This window comes from Pleurodeles waltl, chromosome 2_2 (assembly GCF_031143425.1).
Source record: "Pleurodeles waltl isolate 20211129_DDA chromosome 2_2, aPleWal1.hap1.20221129, whole genome shotgun sequence".
Taxonomy (NCBI): Eukaryota; Metazoa; Chordata; class Amphibia; order Caudata; family Salamandridae; genus Pleurodeles; species Pleurodeles waltl.
The window spans coordinates 864,814,968-864,832,699 of NC_090439.1; the positions used below are offsets into that span (position 1 = coordinate 864,814,968).

Consider the following 17,732-nt stretch of genomic DNA (forward strand, 5'->3'; position numbering starts at 1 on the left):
GTGTTGGGAGTCAGGGCAATGGGGTGAGAAGGCATGCAGGTATGGGGGGGTGATAGGTAGCAAATGTTGACTCACCAATGTCCAGTTCTCCGGCAACTCCAGTGAGTCCCTCAGGGTGCAGTATTGCCAAAACTTGCTCCTCCCATGCTGTCAGCTGTGGGGGAGGAGGTGAGTGTCCACTGCCAGTCCTCTTGATGGCGAGCTGGTGCCTTGCTGCCACGGAATGTACCTTCCCCTGTAGGTCGTTCCACCTCTTCCTGATGTCATCCCTTGTTCATGGATGCTGTCCCACAGCGTTCACCCCGTCCACAATTCTCTGCCAGAGCTCCATCTTCCTTGCAATGGAGATTTCCTGTACCAGTGCTCCAAACAGCTGTGGCTCTACCCTGACTATTTCCTCCATCATGACCCGCAACTCCTCATCAGTGAAACGGGGGTGCCTTTGTGGGGAAATTGGTGTTGTGTGGTGTGTGTTGTGCAGTGGGTGTTCACTAATGTGGTGGGGTGTGGGGTGCGTGACGAATGACTGAGTGCTAGTGGTGTGTGTAGTTGTGTCTGTGATTTTCTTGTCTGTCTCTTGGCTATTTTTTGTGTTCGTAAAGGGTTGTGGGTAATGTGTGTGTGTGTTTTATAGTGCTCTGGGTGGGTGTGGTGTGTGTATTAGTGTCAGGTGTGTGTTTTTGGTATTGGCCAATGTTGTGTTGTATTGTTTTTGGGTGGCCATTTTGACGGTGCCAGTGTGTACTGCCAGTGGTTTACCGCCCCTGAATGTCTGCCGTGGTGATTCGTGGGTTATAATGTGGAGGGCGTTGTTTTGTTGGTGTGACGGTGTGGTTGTTAGTAACAACACTTTACCGCTTACCTTGATCTGGCGGATTTCTGTTTGTGGTAGTATTCTATCGGTTTAGTGTGCGTGTGTGTGTGTCATAATTTGGCGAACGGATGTTCACCTCCCCGACGGTATGTTGGCAGCCGTCACTGCAGAGGTAAGCGGGATTTACCGCCAATGTCATAATAACCACCTTAGTGTTGAAATTGTTTCAGCAGTGGCCAAGTAATACATTTTTGGGTACAAGAGAATTGTCTTGAAGGTTAGTGACTTTGCTGTGTCTGATATCCTTTAGAAGGGTATCAAATGTGGGGGCTTTAGAAGTGTCAAACAGGTATTATCAACCTACCGGAGTTTTGCTTCAAATTAGTAAAAGAACAAAAACAATGTCTATATCTATTTTTTCGATGGTTTGCCAATTTTTTTTTAGTAAAATACATTTAAGAATATGAACTTTGTATGTTGGAGAAAAGGAATGCTGGAGTGGATCAATTATTTATTTCATATGTTAAGCCTTATCACGCAGTCACAAATGCAACCATTGCAAGATGGGTGAAGTCTGCTGTGAAGGAGGCAGGTATAGATATGTCTGAATTTATGGCGCACTCAGTAAGGGGTCTATGGTGGCAAGTAGGGCCTTTATGGCAGGGGGAAACTAGAGGACATTATGAAGGCAGTGGATTGGTCTATTGCAGATACATTTAGAAGATTCTATTTTAAACCAATAGGTCATGTTTAACGCTGCGCTTTGCGAACCTTTGAACATGCATAATGCTAGCCCTCTGTCTTGCCATAAAATATTGATTCTTATAGGTTTACTGAATAAAGAATTGTGATTTTAGGAAGACTTTTAAAATTATTTTAGTTCTTCCTCACTTATTTATAAGGTGATTTTATCTCTATGAAGATATTTCCCATGATGTCAAAAGTCCAAATGATGATTCTTCCTGTGTTATTGGAGGAGGTGGGTCAAAAGACGTATGATGATATTGGGGTAATTAATCCAGGCACTGATGCCACTTATGCCACTACTTTCATTTTAATGATCACTGTTTAAACTTCTGATAAATGCTATTAGGAAGAAGTGAAATTCCTATACAATACCTCCAATGAAGCATGTTTAAAAATTGCACTTAAGCAAAGGAGTGTAGCTGAAAATGCAGAAGAGTATGCCTCTTGTATCCTAGAGTCCATGGAGACAATTAATCTGTCAGGGCAAATAAAAAGAAGAAAAGAAGAGCACACGAATTTTCTCAGTGCTTACGTGCTCAAAGCATTAGCATGTATAGCTAGTACACAAAACCATAATCTATCTTGTAGAAGGAGACAATTAAGACTACGTTTCTGTATATATGCTCCACAAAGCATAGTTAAGAATCGCTCAGGTCACATGCCGAATTTTCGCCCACACTACATCACATCTAGGAATCTCCATTGAGCTGAACTATCACTCAACAAACCTTCAAAAGGGAAAAAAACTAAGATTCTGATCCCTTGGATTTCAAGGTTCATAGTTGTGGTTCTTACTTAAACCCAGTCTGAGGGCGAAACCCAAACGATCTGTACCCCAGGATATACCGAAAAAATGTTTTCAGATTAATGCGCAGAATGCCTTGTAGCAATTGAGGAATATTGGATAGCGTTGCTCTGAAAAAGATTAAACTCCTCCTAATTCAAAAGCCTGAACTGTAATTTGAAATCTGCAGCACTAAAAAGTATCTGTGAGGCGACACACACCTAAATTAAAGTAAACCCATTCTATTTATTTTAATTTATTGGGGTATTTATAAACCTCACTTTCAGAATCACGGAAGCACTTTACAAAGGCACAGTGAGTGAGGGATATGATGAGAGAGAGAGAATATGAACGTACTAGGATAACTGATTAGATTGTTGTAGAAAATGGTAACAGTGAAGAAAGAGTACACTATGCAAGGTGAGAGGGAAACAAAACCTGGACGGTAAGATAGGACGGTCATTCACCTCATTAGGGGATGTTAACGGTGATGGTGAGTGGCACGGGCGTCTAAGACAAAAGAGGCTAAGTGAAAAGAACGACCCCAGGGGAGAGAGGGGTGAGGATGGTTGTTCCATTGCAGTTTTCTTGCATTGCACAATCCACAATGCACGCACAGTCTTGCACAGATAACGCATTCTATAGAAATGAGAGTATTTTAAGCTACTGCCTGAAATATTACCCTCACAATATGCTTCAACTGCCAAACGAACGCTTAGATTTTGGTTACTTTTCATGAATAGGATGCTAATTAAACGACGGACAATGAGGAGGTTTTGCAGAAAATGCTTTCATAAAATGTCTTATTTATAAAAAAATAAGGGGGTTATTCTAACTTTGGAGGAGTGTTAATCCGTCCCAAAAGTGACGGTAAAGTGACGGATATACCACCAGCCGTATTACGAGTTCCATAGGATATAATGGACTCGTAATACGGCTGGTGGTAAATCCGTCACTTTTGGGACGGATTAACACCTCCTCCAAAGTTAGAATAACCCCCTAAGTATCTTGCTGAGAAACTAAATCGCTGGTGGAAGTAAATTAGACTGAGACTAGGCCTCTCATTTCCTAAAAAACATATTTCACAGGAACAATGCTATTTTAGTGAGTTATGGGAAATAAGTCCTTGATATGACCCTGTGAAATATGAGTGTTGAATCCATTAGTTTGTGCAATAAATGCTGCCAAATAAATATTGCTTGTATTGCATATGTTTTATAATATGTAAATGCATTTTCAAAAAGTGAAGTAGCATATCTCAATCAATCAATCACGGAGATTTGTTGATCACAAACTTGTCACCCGGGGGGGGGGGGGGTTCTACAGGCGCTGGGGGGAGTCTGTGAGCCTTGGCTGGCTGGTGATGGAGGTTGAAAAGCCATGTCTTGAGCTGTCTCCTGAATTTCCAGTGAAGGGGAAGTGCGCAGGTGAAGGGGGAGATCGTTCCAGGACTTGGGGGCGAGGTGGGAGAAGGAACAGCCACCGAGGCGTTCACAGCTGATGCAGGGGACGTAGGCCAGAGATCTTTGGTGGGTCGGTGGAATGTGATGCATTTGTTGATATTGGCAGGTCCAACATCATGGTAGGCTTTATAGGCATATGTGAGGAGTTTGAAATGGCACCTTTGCTGGAGATAGGGCGATACTTCTTGAGCTCGTTAGGGTCAACTGAGGGTTTCTTCAAGAGGGGCTTGACCAGGATGTGCTTCCAGGTGTCAGGGCGGTGGCTGTGGAGATGGAGGAGTTGAGGATTTCTGTGAGGGAAGCTCCGATTACTTCTCTTGCCAGGTTGTAGAAGCAGTGCAGGCATGGGTCAGTGGGGGATCTGGAGTGGATGGAGGTCATGATGGTGAGGATGTCTTCGGTGGAGAGCTCTTTCCATTTGGAGATCCGGTGGGGTGGGGAGGTGTGGGTTGGAGTGTAGAGGTGGTCAAGGTTGGTGGGCTGAGGGTTGAAGTTGCTGTGGATGTCGGTGATGTTGTGGTGAAAAAAGTCCAAGAGCGTGTTGCAGGGGTCCTGGGAGGGGTGGATAGTGTTCTCTCTGGTGAACGGGCAGGAGAATTCTCTGACGATAGTGAATAATTCTTTGGCGTGGATGGTGCTGGCCTTAATGCAGGTGCTTAGCGCTTCTTTCCTGGTCTCCCTGATACAGTGGTGGTTCCTGTTGAGGGCGGTCCTGAAAGCGTGTAGGTTGGTATGGGTCTTGTTGCTGCACCAGTGTCGCTCTAGTTTCCTGTAGTGGTGTTTGAGGCTTAGGATTTCTGGGGTGAACCACCTGGCCTGCTTGGTGAGTTTCTTATTTGTGGTGCTCTTCACAGGTGCTATGATTTTGGAGGTTGAGGAGACCCAGTTGGTGCAGTTTTGGACACAGTGTTTGAGTGTGTCTGCGGTGATGGGTCTTGCTTCTTTGAAGGCAGAGATCCAGATTGTTTCACTGATTCTGCTCCAGTTGTGGTGGGGAGAGTCGGTGGTCGAGTCGGTGCTTCTGGCTGTCCCTAAATGGTAAAGTTGACGATGTGGTAGTCAGTCCATGTTACTTCAGTGGCATAGGAAAACTTGGCTCTGTCGCTGTTGGAGAAGATGGGGTCCAGAGTGTGCCCTGCGCTGTGTGTGGGGTCATTGGCAATTTGAGAGAGGCCAATGATGCTCATGTCCTCGAGGAGGGAGGTGGAGTTAGAGTCGTCCGGGTCCTCTAGGTGGAGGTTGAGGTTCCCCAGGAAGATGTAGTGATTGGAGGTGATAGCCAGGGAGGTAGTGAAGTCCTGGATGGAGTTGTAAAAGCTGTGGCAGGAGCCCAGGGGTCTGTAGGCGCGGGTTCTTCCGATAGTGGTTTTGGCTTCAGCCTTGATCTGGAAGTTGAGGTGTTCCATAATCGAGGTTGTGTCATCGTCCTAGGTGGAGCAGTGGAGGGAGTCCTTGTGGAAGATGGCAATGCCTCTGCCAGGCCTATTAGGTCAGTCGCTGTGGATCATCTTGTATCCGGGGGGCGTTGCAGCGGCGATGCCTGGTGCCGATGTAGGAGTGAGCCATGTTTCGGTGATGAACATTATGTCGGGAATGAGGTCAGTGATGGTGTCCCAGATTTCTTTGGCGTGCTTGAAGAGAGAGCGGGCGTTTAGTAGTGCGCAGTGGAGTTGAGGTCTGTGGGAGGGCGTCCGCTGGGTGGAGCTTGAGGTGGTTCCTGTGTTGCAGGAGAAGTGGCAGTGGTGGCAGGAGAATGGACCTTTGGTGTGTCGGGCAAGGCAATGCCGCAGTTGGGGTTGCAAGCCTTGGGTCTAATTTTTGATCTCGTCGGATGATTACTGGTGTCGGGTGTTGTGGCAGATCCAGGGGTCCTAGCCCTAGGTTCGGTCTGGGCATAGGCTGCAGATCCAGAGGTCCTGGCACTGGGGGAGGTCGAGTGCGCATGCTGCAGATCCAGGGTCCTGGCACTGGGCGCGGTCCACTCATCTAAAGGTTATCGATGATCGAGATGAGAATACTGGAAAGCACGCTAAAATCAGAATGAAAAGAATCTGAACTCCCAATAGACATAAAAAAAAGAATTTCAGAAGCTATTGTAAAACTGTTTGAGAAATTGAGGAGGCTGAAGCAAACCCTAAGAACCCTATTGTATCTGACAATTATCTTAAAAATCAGTGACACAAAAAAAAATCGAAAAATTGAGTAAGAAAAACTCTGGCAATTTGCAACAAATCGGAACAAGAACTGTACTCTGCATTGATGTCACCAAGAGTGCGAGCTGGACCTCCTGAGCAAAACCATTTAAACAAAATATCGAAAAAGTGTAAATCAGTAGTGATCTGGCAGAGGCTATAATCAACTTTGTGATCAATGGCGGAGGGAAAGTGGAAAACATGTCAAATAGATCAGTTAAGCATAGCCAGTGGGTGGAAAAAAGCACATAAAAGATGAAGGCAAAGAAACAGTTGCCCAAATAAATCAGGATATTCTTAACATAGGATCACTGAATTATACTATACTATGAAGCAACCTTAAAAGGAACATGTTTGGAGTAGTCATATGAAAATACTTGACTTGCATTACAGACCGAGAAAGACAAGGATGTCTTGGGCATAAACTGGTCCCTCTCATCACATATCTTAGGTACCTGACAAGAGCAGGGTCTTCTAGCATTGAAGTTTCTAACCTACCATCAGCCATGCTGAATAAATAAAGAAAAGGACAAACTTTATTGGACACACTTTCCCATTACACAGAAATACAGACTGCATACATTTCTACGGTAGCCAACTCACTGATAGCATGTTTCCAAATCCTAACTATTCTTCAATCCTCATCAGTATTTACTCCAGTGCAAAGGCTGTGGGTAAAGGCATCAACACACACTATTAGCAATGGATCAGTGATTTCATACCCACAAACAAATCAGACTTACATGGAAAAAGGACCTACAATACACAAATAATCAAGTGTACCAAGTACAAATGGGCCTAATGCTTGGTGTTCAAGGCCCTCCACCAGCAGGGCTCACACTATTTGAAGTCACCCCTTATCTGTTTTTTCCCAGCAGAGTATTGAGATCTACAGCCCAGAGTAAAGTTAATGTTCCCAGATTTTGGAAAACGAGATGGGGGAAAGAGCTTTCAGTGTGGTCGCTGACAGGTTATGGATTAATTTTCCAGAGGCTGGTAAAAACCTGGCTCCTTGCGGCTTTATAATTGGTCATTTGGCCTACTTGGTCTCTGTGCGCCTTTCTGTTTTTGCAATTTTCCTTTATGACCTGGTGCCTATCGCTTTGATGGCTATTTGGTTTAACATGCTTTATAAATACAAAATACAAGTGTCCAAAACTCCCACCAGCAGTAGCTATCACAACTCCATTTCACTCCAGATCACACCAAGCAGACCTCCCCGTTAAGTTCTGATGTACATGACAAATGTATCTGACACCAATATGGTCCCCTCTGCATGAACGACCGTTAGAGCCAATAGCACTAATGAAACTTCAACTTCTTGATTTCCCACCCAAAAGGTTATGAAATACCCTAGGTAGTACTTTAATAACACACTTGACTCATTATAGGTAAATGTACACTCATTTTACTGCCAACTGTGGGCCTCATTAGGTTACACTGCTAGAGTGGCAGATATCTTAGCCAAGCACAGCAGTCACTGGCTGCATGGCTCAGCAGTCAGCCCTAGTGTGTGGCTAGTCCCACTGTGTGAGTGCCTGTTGGACATGGCCAAACGTTGTGCTTGATGTTCACGAATTCAAGTGGTGGCCTTTGGTCCTTACCTGTTTTTACTTCTCCTGCACCAAGTTCACATTGGGTGTGGCCACTGCTACTGGGCAGTAGTCATTGCTTTTAGCCATACTCAGCTTCAAGAGTCTACTGGCTGTACCCTTTGTCCATGCCTAATAGACACTGAATTAATAGCATATCTTTCAAACAGGCCTCAGTCCTGTGCCCCCACCGAGCAAACAATGAACTAAGGGCATGACCTTCAGGCATTCCCTGCTCCTAGTCTCCTGACCATTAGACATTGTATCTATAGTGTACCTTTCACCGCACCTTCCATCCAGTCTACTCACCCCCATTTCACTCCTATCCTAAGGTTTAAAATAAAAACGAAAGTGTACATATTGGTTTGTACACCATCCCAAAATAGCTTTTTTTGCATGGGAAATGGCTTTTTCCACCCTTCTGGTGGAACAAAACGACTTTCCTTGTACAAGCATGGTTTAATCAACAAAGGCATCCACATTTCTTACCAAAATCTGCAGAGTTCATAAAATGGTGGATGGAGCAAAGGTTCAGCTCCTAACAGCTTAGAAGATTCCACATTCCGCATCTCTTCTCACATTTCTTCTGAGAACATTTCAATACTGTTCAGACTTACTTACTTCTCTTCCTTCTTGTTTTATTGTTCTAGGTTGCTAAAGATGCCTACGTTGATGAATGAGTACTTGATAGATCAATCAATCAATCAGACAGTGTTGGGAAATATGCCAACATTGTTGAACTGGTAAATGAACCAGTAAACCACACAACAGGACACTTGCAATATGTTGTTTTTGTACCTATTACGCTATGCAAACGTGGCTCTAAACTTATTATTGGTTCTACTATTGAAGGGGCATTGTCCGAATTCAATTAAAAATTCTCGGGTACTCATTCTATTTATGTCATTTAGTCCATTTGTTTTCCCAAGAATTAAGATGGCATCTGCTTGCAAGAAGATTTACACTAAAGGGTTAAAATGCATTACACCATAGAAAAGGTATTTCTGTTAGGAACACATGGAATAAACATTGCAACTCATGTTTGTCAATACAGTTAAACTGCTGGAATAGCATGACCACAGCTGTTCTCATTCACTTGCAGGTCGTGTTGGTCAGCGGACATCTTGACAGCTGGGATGTTGGGCAAGGAGCCATGGATGATGGTGGTGGAGCATTTATTTCTTGGGAAGCGCTGTCCCTTCTCAAGGACCTTGGTAAATATTTACATGTATAAAATACCTCATAGTACCAGCCTTCCACAGAAATTGAGTTTTTCTGCATTAGATTTTGTTATATAGTGACATAATTCTTCTCGTTGAAGGACATGAAATCCATTATGGTCATCGTTTTATGTAATTCTGTGAATTTTAAGTTCAACGAGGAAAAGCATCCTATAGTGGAGCAATTGCTATTTCATAAAGCTATGATGCTTTCAAGTAATGGGATGAACATACTTCTAGACAGCAGAGCGTAAAATAAACCTTACATCAGTTTGCTAATATTTGTGTTTCAAACCATACTTAAGGCCTGCATAGTGAGAAACCGAACAAAAGCAATGGAAAGGTTAAAAGAAAAATATGACGTTCCAGGTTCAAAATTGAATAGTGCCAATACCCAAATTAACTTACAAAAATAAAAGAGCTACCTGAAATATTGTTGGAAAAAATGGTCTTCATTGCCATTTTTGTACACACTAGTTGTTATATAGGGGCCGGAAGGAATCAGACACCAGATCAGAATAAAATATACCAACCACGTTTATTGTGATAACTCGTAAGTAAAACGAACTCATGACTGAAGCTTATGAGCAGCTCTCCATCCACAAACAACTGACACTGTGGAACGAAGAGTCAATCGAACGCTTCGAATGGAGCACCATATTACATCATACATTTATTTATGAAAAATGCTTTAACCAACTTAAGCACACTACATCACCCTCTCCCCTTAACACAACAACAACCAAACCTAAAACAATTAAATACTTATGGTTTAGTCCTATATAGTATTGCAGTGGGGTGTAATAGGGTCAGAGCTTTGTAAGCGCATCCTCAAGAGAGTACAAATATTGCAGTTATGTGATGGGGTTATCCCTCATAACCAGCCCTTGGTAAGTCTAATCAGCAGCCCCTTGTTACAAAGTGTTCATTGCATTTCTAAAGGAAGCATTGTGATCATCCCACTGGTGGAGATGTCTGGGTCTCCACCCTCCAGCCACAGCAGTGCAGACAATGCAAGACTGAAGAAGCTGTCCTAATCCTCCTCCTTGGGCAATCTCAAACCTGAGGAATCCGAAATGGACCCCACTTTGCCTTGTAAATAATACTGTGAACCAACCTGGAGGATGAACATCAGAAGCTTTCGACTCCAGCATTTTCAGACTCTCTTTCCCATCTAATTTTAGGTCGGGCATGCAGGCACTTTGACCTGTTGTAAGAATTGTGGTCTTTTAACCTCGCCCACTGCACACCCATCACTTTCATTTGTTCGTGTGCTTGCCTTTCAAAAATCCTTTGTTATCATTGGTGAATAATTTACGTTTGTATCTCCTTGGGGCGGTTTTGTTACCACCTTGCAGACTGGATAATTGCATGATTCCTGATACGTTTGACTGCAAGCAAACTTCTTTTTCTTTTTGTGTCTCTTCTTCGCGCTCATGGTGGCCATGCCACTTTGAATCAGCTCGCCTATGTCAACTGTTTTACTTTTCATTTTCAATTTAAGTGGCAAGAAAAGTCCAGTTAGGCATGTACAACACCAATAGCTCTAACTTGAGCAAACGCTAGACCCATTGCATTGCAAATGATTGTTTCACATTGCTATAATATTGATGTCACTGCTTACATTAAGTGCCTTCTAAAGCTCGCCAGACTTCCCTACATATGCATCCACCCACTACTTTATGCTTCAAACCCATGAGCTGATCAGCTCTCCTTGTTGAAACAGTGGTGTAACGGCAACCTAGCCATGGGCATTCTGTTTTTTATAAGACAGAACAGTGCATGGTTGAAAATTATTTTCTGAAGCATTACACCACTAAAGCATTTATGAATAATTGTGTATGAGTATTAAAATAGGTTTTGTCTTTCATGGGATGGTGTGACAAATGGCATTTAAGTGCACACTAGGACTCTGGTGCCTATCACAAGTACTTATTGTAGCACTAAATTCACATGCAAATAACTTTGTTTCTTTCTATATTCTTCCATCCACAAATTGCAAACTATATCAAAGAGCATCCTCCATATGTCTAAAGTAGAGCAGGAAAACTGACCATAACTCAAAACTTCTGATTGTCACCTTTCCTTTTTTCATCTAATGGCCCTCTCATTATCTTCCATGCCTTCTCTCCCCGAGCACGACCTTCATTGAGTCACATCCATGTTTCTCATGACTGTTATTATTATTTTTTGTGCAAATTGCCCACAATTATTTTCAAACATTACAACCTATCCTTATGTCATGCCCCTCTGACATAAGAAAAGTAAATTTCCTCAAGCACATTCTTTAATCTAACAAACTATCTTCATGAACTCACATAGCCTACCGCACTAATGATCACACCTAACTCCTATTAATCTAATCCATCACAGAGAATCTGGAATGAGCTGCTTGAGTGCACAAGACTAATCTCTATAATCAACAATAACTAATGATACTGGATTGACCACTGACCTTATTTTGCAGAGCCCCTATCTGTAGAGATTTGTTCCCACACCTAGACTTGAGAGGTCTGCTATGGGAGGCCACTTGCATGCAGTATCTGGGGGTCAAAATCCTAAGAGGTTAATGTGGGACCACTGGCTGGGCTCTACAATCAAGTGTGGAGTTCTGGACATCGTTGCCGCTGTCTGTGGCCGGACAAATTGCTCTGGGAAAGACGGTAGCCCTTCCCCGGCTGCTTTTTTTATTTTATTGATATTGCCACTACTTGTCCCTCGCAGAATGCAACTTGACCATGAATCGTTGATGATTGAGTTTGTTTGGGGGTGTGGCAGATGTCAAGTCTAAAGTAGAGCAGGAAAACTGACCATAACTCAAAACGTCTGATTGTCACCTTTCCTTTTTTCTTTCTAATGGCCCTCTCATTCTCTTCCATGCCTTCTCTCCCCGAGCACGACCTTCATTGAGCCACATCCATGTTTCTCATGACTGTTATAATTTTTTGTGCAAATTGCCCACAATTATTTTCAAACATTACAACCTATCCTTATGTCATGCCCCTCTGACATAAGAAAAGTAAATTTCCTCAAGCACATTCTTTAATCTAACAAACTATCTTCATGAACTCACATAGCCTACCGCACTAATGATCACACCTAACTCCTATTAATCTAATCCATCACAGAGAATCTGGAATGAGCTGCTTGAGTGCACAAGACTAATCTCTATAATCAACAATAACTAATGATACTGGATTGACCACTAACCTTATTTTCCAGAGCCCCTATCTGTAGAGATGTATTCCCACACCTAGACTTGAGAGGTCTGCTGTGGGAGGCCACTTGCATGCAGTATCTGGGGGTCAAAATCCTAAGAGGGTAATGTGGGACCACTGTCTGGGCTCTACAATCAAGCGTGGAGTTCTGGACATCGTTGCCGCTGTCTGTGGCCGGACAGATTGCTCTGGGAAAGACGGTAGCCCTTCCCCGGCTGCTTTTTTTAAAATTGATATTGCCACTACTTGTCCCTCGCAGAATGCCACTTGACCATGAATCGTTGATGAGTGAGTTTGTTTGGGGGGGTGGCAAACGTCAAGTAGCGATGTCTAAGTTGCAGCACCTGATGATGGAGGGAGGACAGTGGTTCACCCAGTTGGTATCTCGTCACAGGAATCTTGAGGGGAAGGTGGACCCGGCCTCGCCGGAGGGCTCCCCATTGAATCTGATAGGGCCGGACAATGGAGATGATGGAGGGGTGATAAATGGATGGAGAGTCATAAGATTAGGGGATGCTCTGCCTGGCCTAGGTGCGCATTAGTTGGGAGTGTGATCTCTTGGCTTTCTATAAGGTGGGACTTCATGACTGGAATGTATGATTATGGTTGAGCGGCCCAGCATTGTTTGGTGGGGTAGAAGAACAGGAGGGTTGATTGATGACATAAGCGGGGAGAAGCAGTTGCTTATACCCCACCCTGTGCTACTGGGACATGAAATGTCGGTTAGGTCGAACCTATCGTCTATGAAGAAACAAATAAAAATGTGTTGAAAAAAAAACCTTGTGCTTAGGAACAGCGCCTGATCAGGTGTAGTGAGCACTATATAAATGCAATTATAATTACATGGAAGAAATTGTAAATTCAATGTGTGCAAAAACCTGATTATAAAACCAGTTGGAATGATTTCTGCACTTTAAACAATATCATGTTTACAATTTAAAATAATAAAACCTATTTGAAAGAAAAAAAAACTGATTGTAGAACCAGTTTTTGAACACCCATTTTCACAAATACTACAGCGCAAAGAACAATGCTTGTGGATTAGCCAGACTGTTCAACAGGGGCGGCTCCTCCGCAATCATGGAGGAGCGTCTCCTCCCTGGCTAAGAGCCAGCAGAGGAGAAATAGAATGATCACTTACTGTTGTTTTATTTTTCATCTGATGACTCAGTCAGCATGTAAAGAGAGGGCAGGGCTGGAGGTAGGGGAGGAGAGAGTGCACCTAAGTGTGCTTGTGTGTTTGGTCGGCCATCTCAGGCCGGCCAAACACACATGTGGACTTAGATTTCGCCAACCTGACTTTGTTGAACAGCTGGGTTGCAGAAACTGCACAGATCCCCAGGGCAGTGTCTGAGCGGCAGTCCTAATCACTCAGACCAATCCTAATGCTGCTTTCATGCTATGTCTAGCATGAAAGCAGTGCCCGGAGTGCTGGGGAGCCGGTGCTGGTGTCCCAGTGACAGCAGAAGAGGAGCAAGGCGGCAGGAGACGGAGGCAGCGACGAGAATGGTGTTTTTTTTTGTTTTACATCTGCGGCCACCACCACTGCTGTTCAATACTTTTGTTTCTCATGAAATCGGTCAATAATTCGTATTAAATATTTCTTTTTTTATGAACCGAACTGTTTGGAGTATATGCTTAATTTAAGATCATGGTGGCATTGAACAACCTACATTTCTAAGCTGCGTTTAAGGCTTCAGTCGTCATGTGGCAGAGGTGGATATTTTGTATATATTTCATGTGATTGCTGATAATGACAGACATTCAACGATGATATTAAAGGTACCCTTTTGTGTGTTTAAATCAGATGACAAAATATTAATTTATTTTTGACAATTCCATATAGGTTTGTGTGTGATGATGTTCACTGAATGGATTACTAACTGGTCAGTGGTGAGCTGTACAACAGGGTGGTTCAAGAGGACAGTTCAAGAACATGTACTTCAAGCTGGGAGGCTAGGAGGATTTCAGAGACTCTTGAATATGCTGTCCCCATGTTAATTAATGCTGAAAACTGAGTAGCGCCGTTAATGTGACAGACAAGATGCCTTGTGAAGAGATGCGTCTTCACCTCTTTTATGAACCTCAGGAACGAAGTAGTGAGTGTACTGGGAAAGATTTGTTTTTGGCTTTGACGGTGTGATTGCAGACTCTGGACACATAGATTGAGCATGCTTGCATCCAGGTGTTTTTGTATCCACTGACTTCCAATTTGTCCTTGCTTTGACTTAGTTGCCTGAGTTTTTCCAGCATGTTTTGCCTCATTTTATTTTATGCAAAAGGTGCTGAAAATAATTGAGGCTTGTAGAGGTAACCAGTGTAAATCCACTAAAGTGAGTATGTAGGATGTTCTGTTGATAGTTGCAGAGGTAGCATTAGGACCTCAGGGAATCAGCAGGCTGCCCAACTCTTATTAGAGAAAACCATGGTTTCAGAGGTAGTTCTAGAGTATGTTTCAGTGACAATATGGCTTCATTTTGCTTAAAAGTGATTGTTGATTCAAAGAAAAGGTGTTTTCTTGGCAGCATTTGTATTGGAAGAAATGTTGGAATTGATGGTGAATAAGCATGTATTTGCATTTTGTGATGAATTAAGTGTTTTAGCCAGGAAGCCAGTCATGCATTTGAGCTTATCTGGTGTTCTTGGCATTAATGCTTGCATATTGGACAACCAGTCTCAAAATGGTTGTTGTGGTTGAGGATCTTGGTTGTGGAACTTTTGAGGTAAAATGTGTGGTGTCATCACTGTGTTGGAGAATTTGTTGTGCTAAAGATCTGTGAGTATTACTAATAGCATATTGAAAGTCCACTTTTACACCAAATTCCTATGTATGTTGTACAAAATATACCACATATTTCATTCTTTGTTATGATCATTGTTCACAAGTCTTGCCACATATTGTTAAATAAAGGAATGTTCGTTATTCTTCTGCTCCTGCTCTCAGGAGTGGTACAAAAAAACTAAATCACTCTATCAAAATACATTTTTCCCGCTGGAGTGTGCCACATATGCTGCTGAAAAGTTGATTTTAGAATCTTTGTAGTAGCTTGCTGGCACCATTAAGTGGTGCATTTATGAAAATACCAGCTATGCCTGCTACCCCCTGTCTTACCAGCCTCTATTCCACTGCCCTGCATTGTTCTGGGTATTGATTGGAGTTGGTATAATCATCCGTCACTTTAAAAAGTTAAATATCTCTGTGTGGAGCCTTTTTGTGGAGAATGCATCTGCATATCCACACTGTGTCAATTATTTTACTAGGCTATCAAGTATTACCTTGTACCATACTAAAATTGGAAACCCAATAACACCATGCTATGTAGGAAACAATCAATTTGCTCTCCCATTTACCCATGCATATCCTTGCTATGAGAATGAGGATTCTTAGTTGTGGTGGATGGTAGTCCACCACAAACAATAGTGGCGCTATTCTTGTTAGGTCCAGTAGCAGCTTTATTAATTTAAACCTGAGCTCATCCCCCTATGGCACAAAGCAGAAAGACTTAACTTAAGAAAATGTGTAATTTATTTAATTGCATCAAAACAGTTAAAAAATGTAAAACCCAATTATTTGGTGTGGTCATCGATGAAGAAGAGAAAGGTTCAAGTGATTGAAGTCCACATTTCTTGCCGTGGAAGGTCTCACTGTTGATCAGCAAGTTGGATCCAACTGGTGATTCAACTTCAACAGCAGTCCCAGTCTCCCACTGGTCCTTCGGAGAAACAGTTGTCAGAAAGTTTTGCAGTCCCAGTCTCCTACTGGTTCTTCAGAGAACAAGCTGGCAAAATTTTCTGAGCCACAGCTTTTGCACTTTAGGCAGGAGGACTACACTCTAATACCAGCCCAGGGTTCAAGGACCTCCGGAACCGCATTTCATCAGGACTCATTCCAACAGAAGACCCCAACAGGGTCCAGGACAGGTCCAATCGAAACTAGTTAGCTGGGCTCTTCTGGATTGTACCTACTTGTAGCTTTTGTGTCCATGTAGCTAAATGGAAGGTCAGACAACTGACCCTTGGAGTCCACTCCTCATTCTGGGTATAAGTGGGAGCAGGTCAAGCCCTTAATGTTTTCTTCACAGTTCACAACATCAGGTATAGTCCATCTTCTATCTTCCATAGGGCCAGTCATGTTCTGAAGAGGGCACTGGGAGTGCCACATTTATGGCCACTGTCAGCCTATGGGTGGGGGAAACACCTAGCCACTTCCTAATCAATGGGATAAAGGTTTCCATATGGTGACCCTACTCATTTGTGCAGCACTTTCTGTCCTTTTACTGTAACATATCACACAGTGCCCCTCTCTACTTAAAACCATCATGGCAGAACCTTGCTTCCTCTGTGCAGAGCACCCTGTGCCCACCCAGATGCGCGGTTATGATAATGGGCAGCCCCTCCCTTGTGATCACTCAGTCCATTTCTGGTGTAGCTTTCCCTCCCACTGGGCTTGGAGAAAAGTTGACTATGTAGAGAAAATGGAGGAAGGCTTAGGTGTGAGCTACATATGCGAGTGACATGGAGGCATCCATTGAAGTTCAGAAAGGTGTTGTGCACAACCCCCAGCTCATCCTGCTCAGAGAGGAAAACATCTACCCAAACCCAAGCCCTCTCTCCACTGTCTAGGAGCAATCCACATTCCTCCACTACAGGGGAGCCAACAACACTCAGGTGACACCAAACAATGTCAGATGCCACATTTAGCTTAGGGAGGAAATTGGCAACTTTCTAAAAGCGTCATTTTCAAAATAGTAATACGAAATCTGACTTGACCATTAAGTTGGATTTTAAATTACTATTAAAATGAGTCCTAGAATCATATTTCCATCTATCCCAAACTGAAGTTAAGCATTATAAGACTGTTAAGTTTGATTTTAAATTACTATTAAAGTTAGCCCTTGAATCATTTTTCCACCTACCCCAAAACTGAAGCTAAGCATTATAAGGTCTTATAATATAACCCAGTACTTTCCTACGGGTGAGTCAGCCTTGTCACAGTGAAAAACAACAATGGAAGTTTTTCACTGCCAGGATATGTGAAACATAAAATATACGCATCCCAACTTTTAAATACCAAGCACCATCATACTCTGTGGTTATTTAAAGCCTAACTTAAGGGTGACTTATAAGTATTAAAAAGTAGGGATTAGGCCAGGTAAAAGCTTTATTTTGTCAGGTTAAATTGGCAGTTTTAAAATTGCACACCCAGGCTACAAGGGCAGGCCTGGAGACATGCGTTGCCTTGTCACTTTAGTGGTGGTGCAATATATGCTGCAACCCACTAGCAATATTTAACTTACAGGCCCTGGGCATATTTAGTACCTTATACTAGGGACCATAGGTAAGTTAAATAGTTCAGGTAGGAGTATAGCCAATATCAATGTTTTAGGACACTGTGTCTTGGTTAGCAGTGTCCAAGTACACAGAAAAAAAGACCAGCACCACCAGTCCAAAAAATGGGGTTGATTATGACAAATAGAGGCATTTGCCATTTGCCTGCCCGAATATTAAGCTATTCCTATTTGTGATTTGGCCATATTATATAAGCGCTCTAGGAATGTCATGGTTTTATACCCATTTTTATGCCACATCTGGGCACTTGCATGTTATAGAACTGACTTTATTATTTTGCTTAGCTCCTGGGCATCCTTGGCACTCACAAAACTGAGGGCCGAGAAGTGCTGGGATGTTTAACAAGCATCAAT

At 42.9% G+C, this 17,732-nt stretch overlaps 1 protein-coding gene across 2 annotated transcripts in view; it reads left to right on the forward strand.

Moving 5' to 3' along the window:
- Positions 1-17,732, forward strand: part of CPQ (carboxypeptidase Q) — a 1,788,882-nt gene that overhangs the window by 1,228,240 nt on the left and 542,910 nt on the right. For both annotated transcript variants that reach the window (XM_069220517.1, XM_069220518.1), the window contains exon 5: positions 8,695-8,806. In XM_069220517.1, coding sequence (XP_069076618.1) covers positions 8,695-8,806 — 112 coding nt within the window. The remainder of the gene's footprint in view (positions 1-8,694; positions 8,807-17,732) is intronic.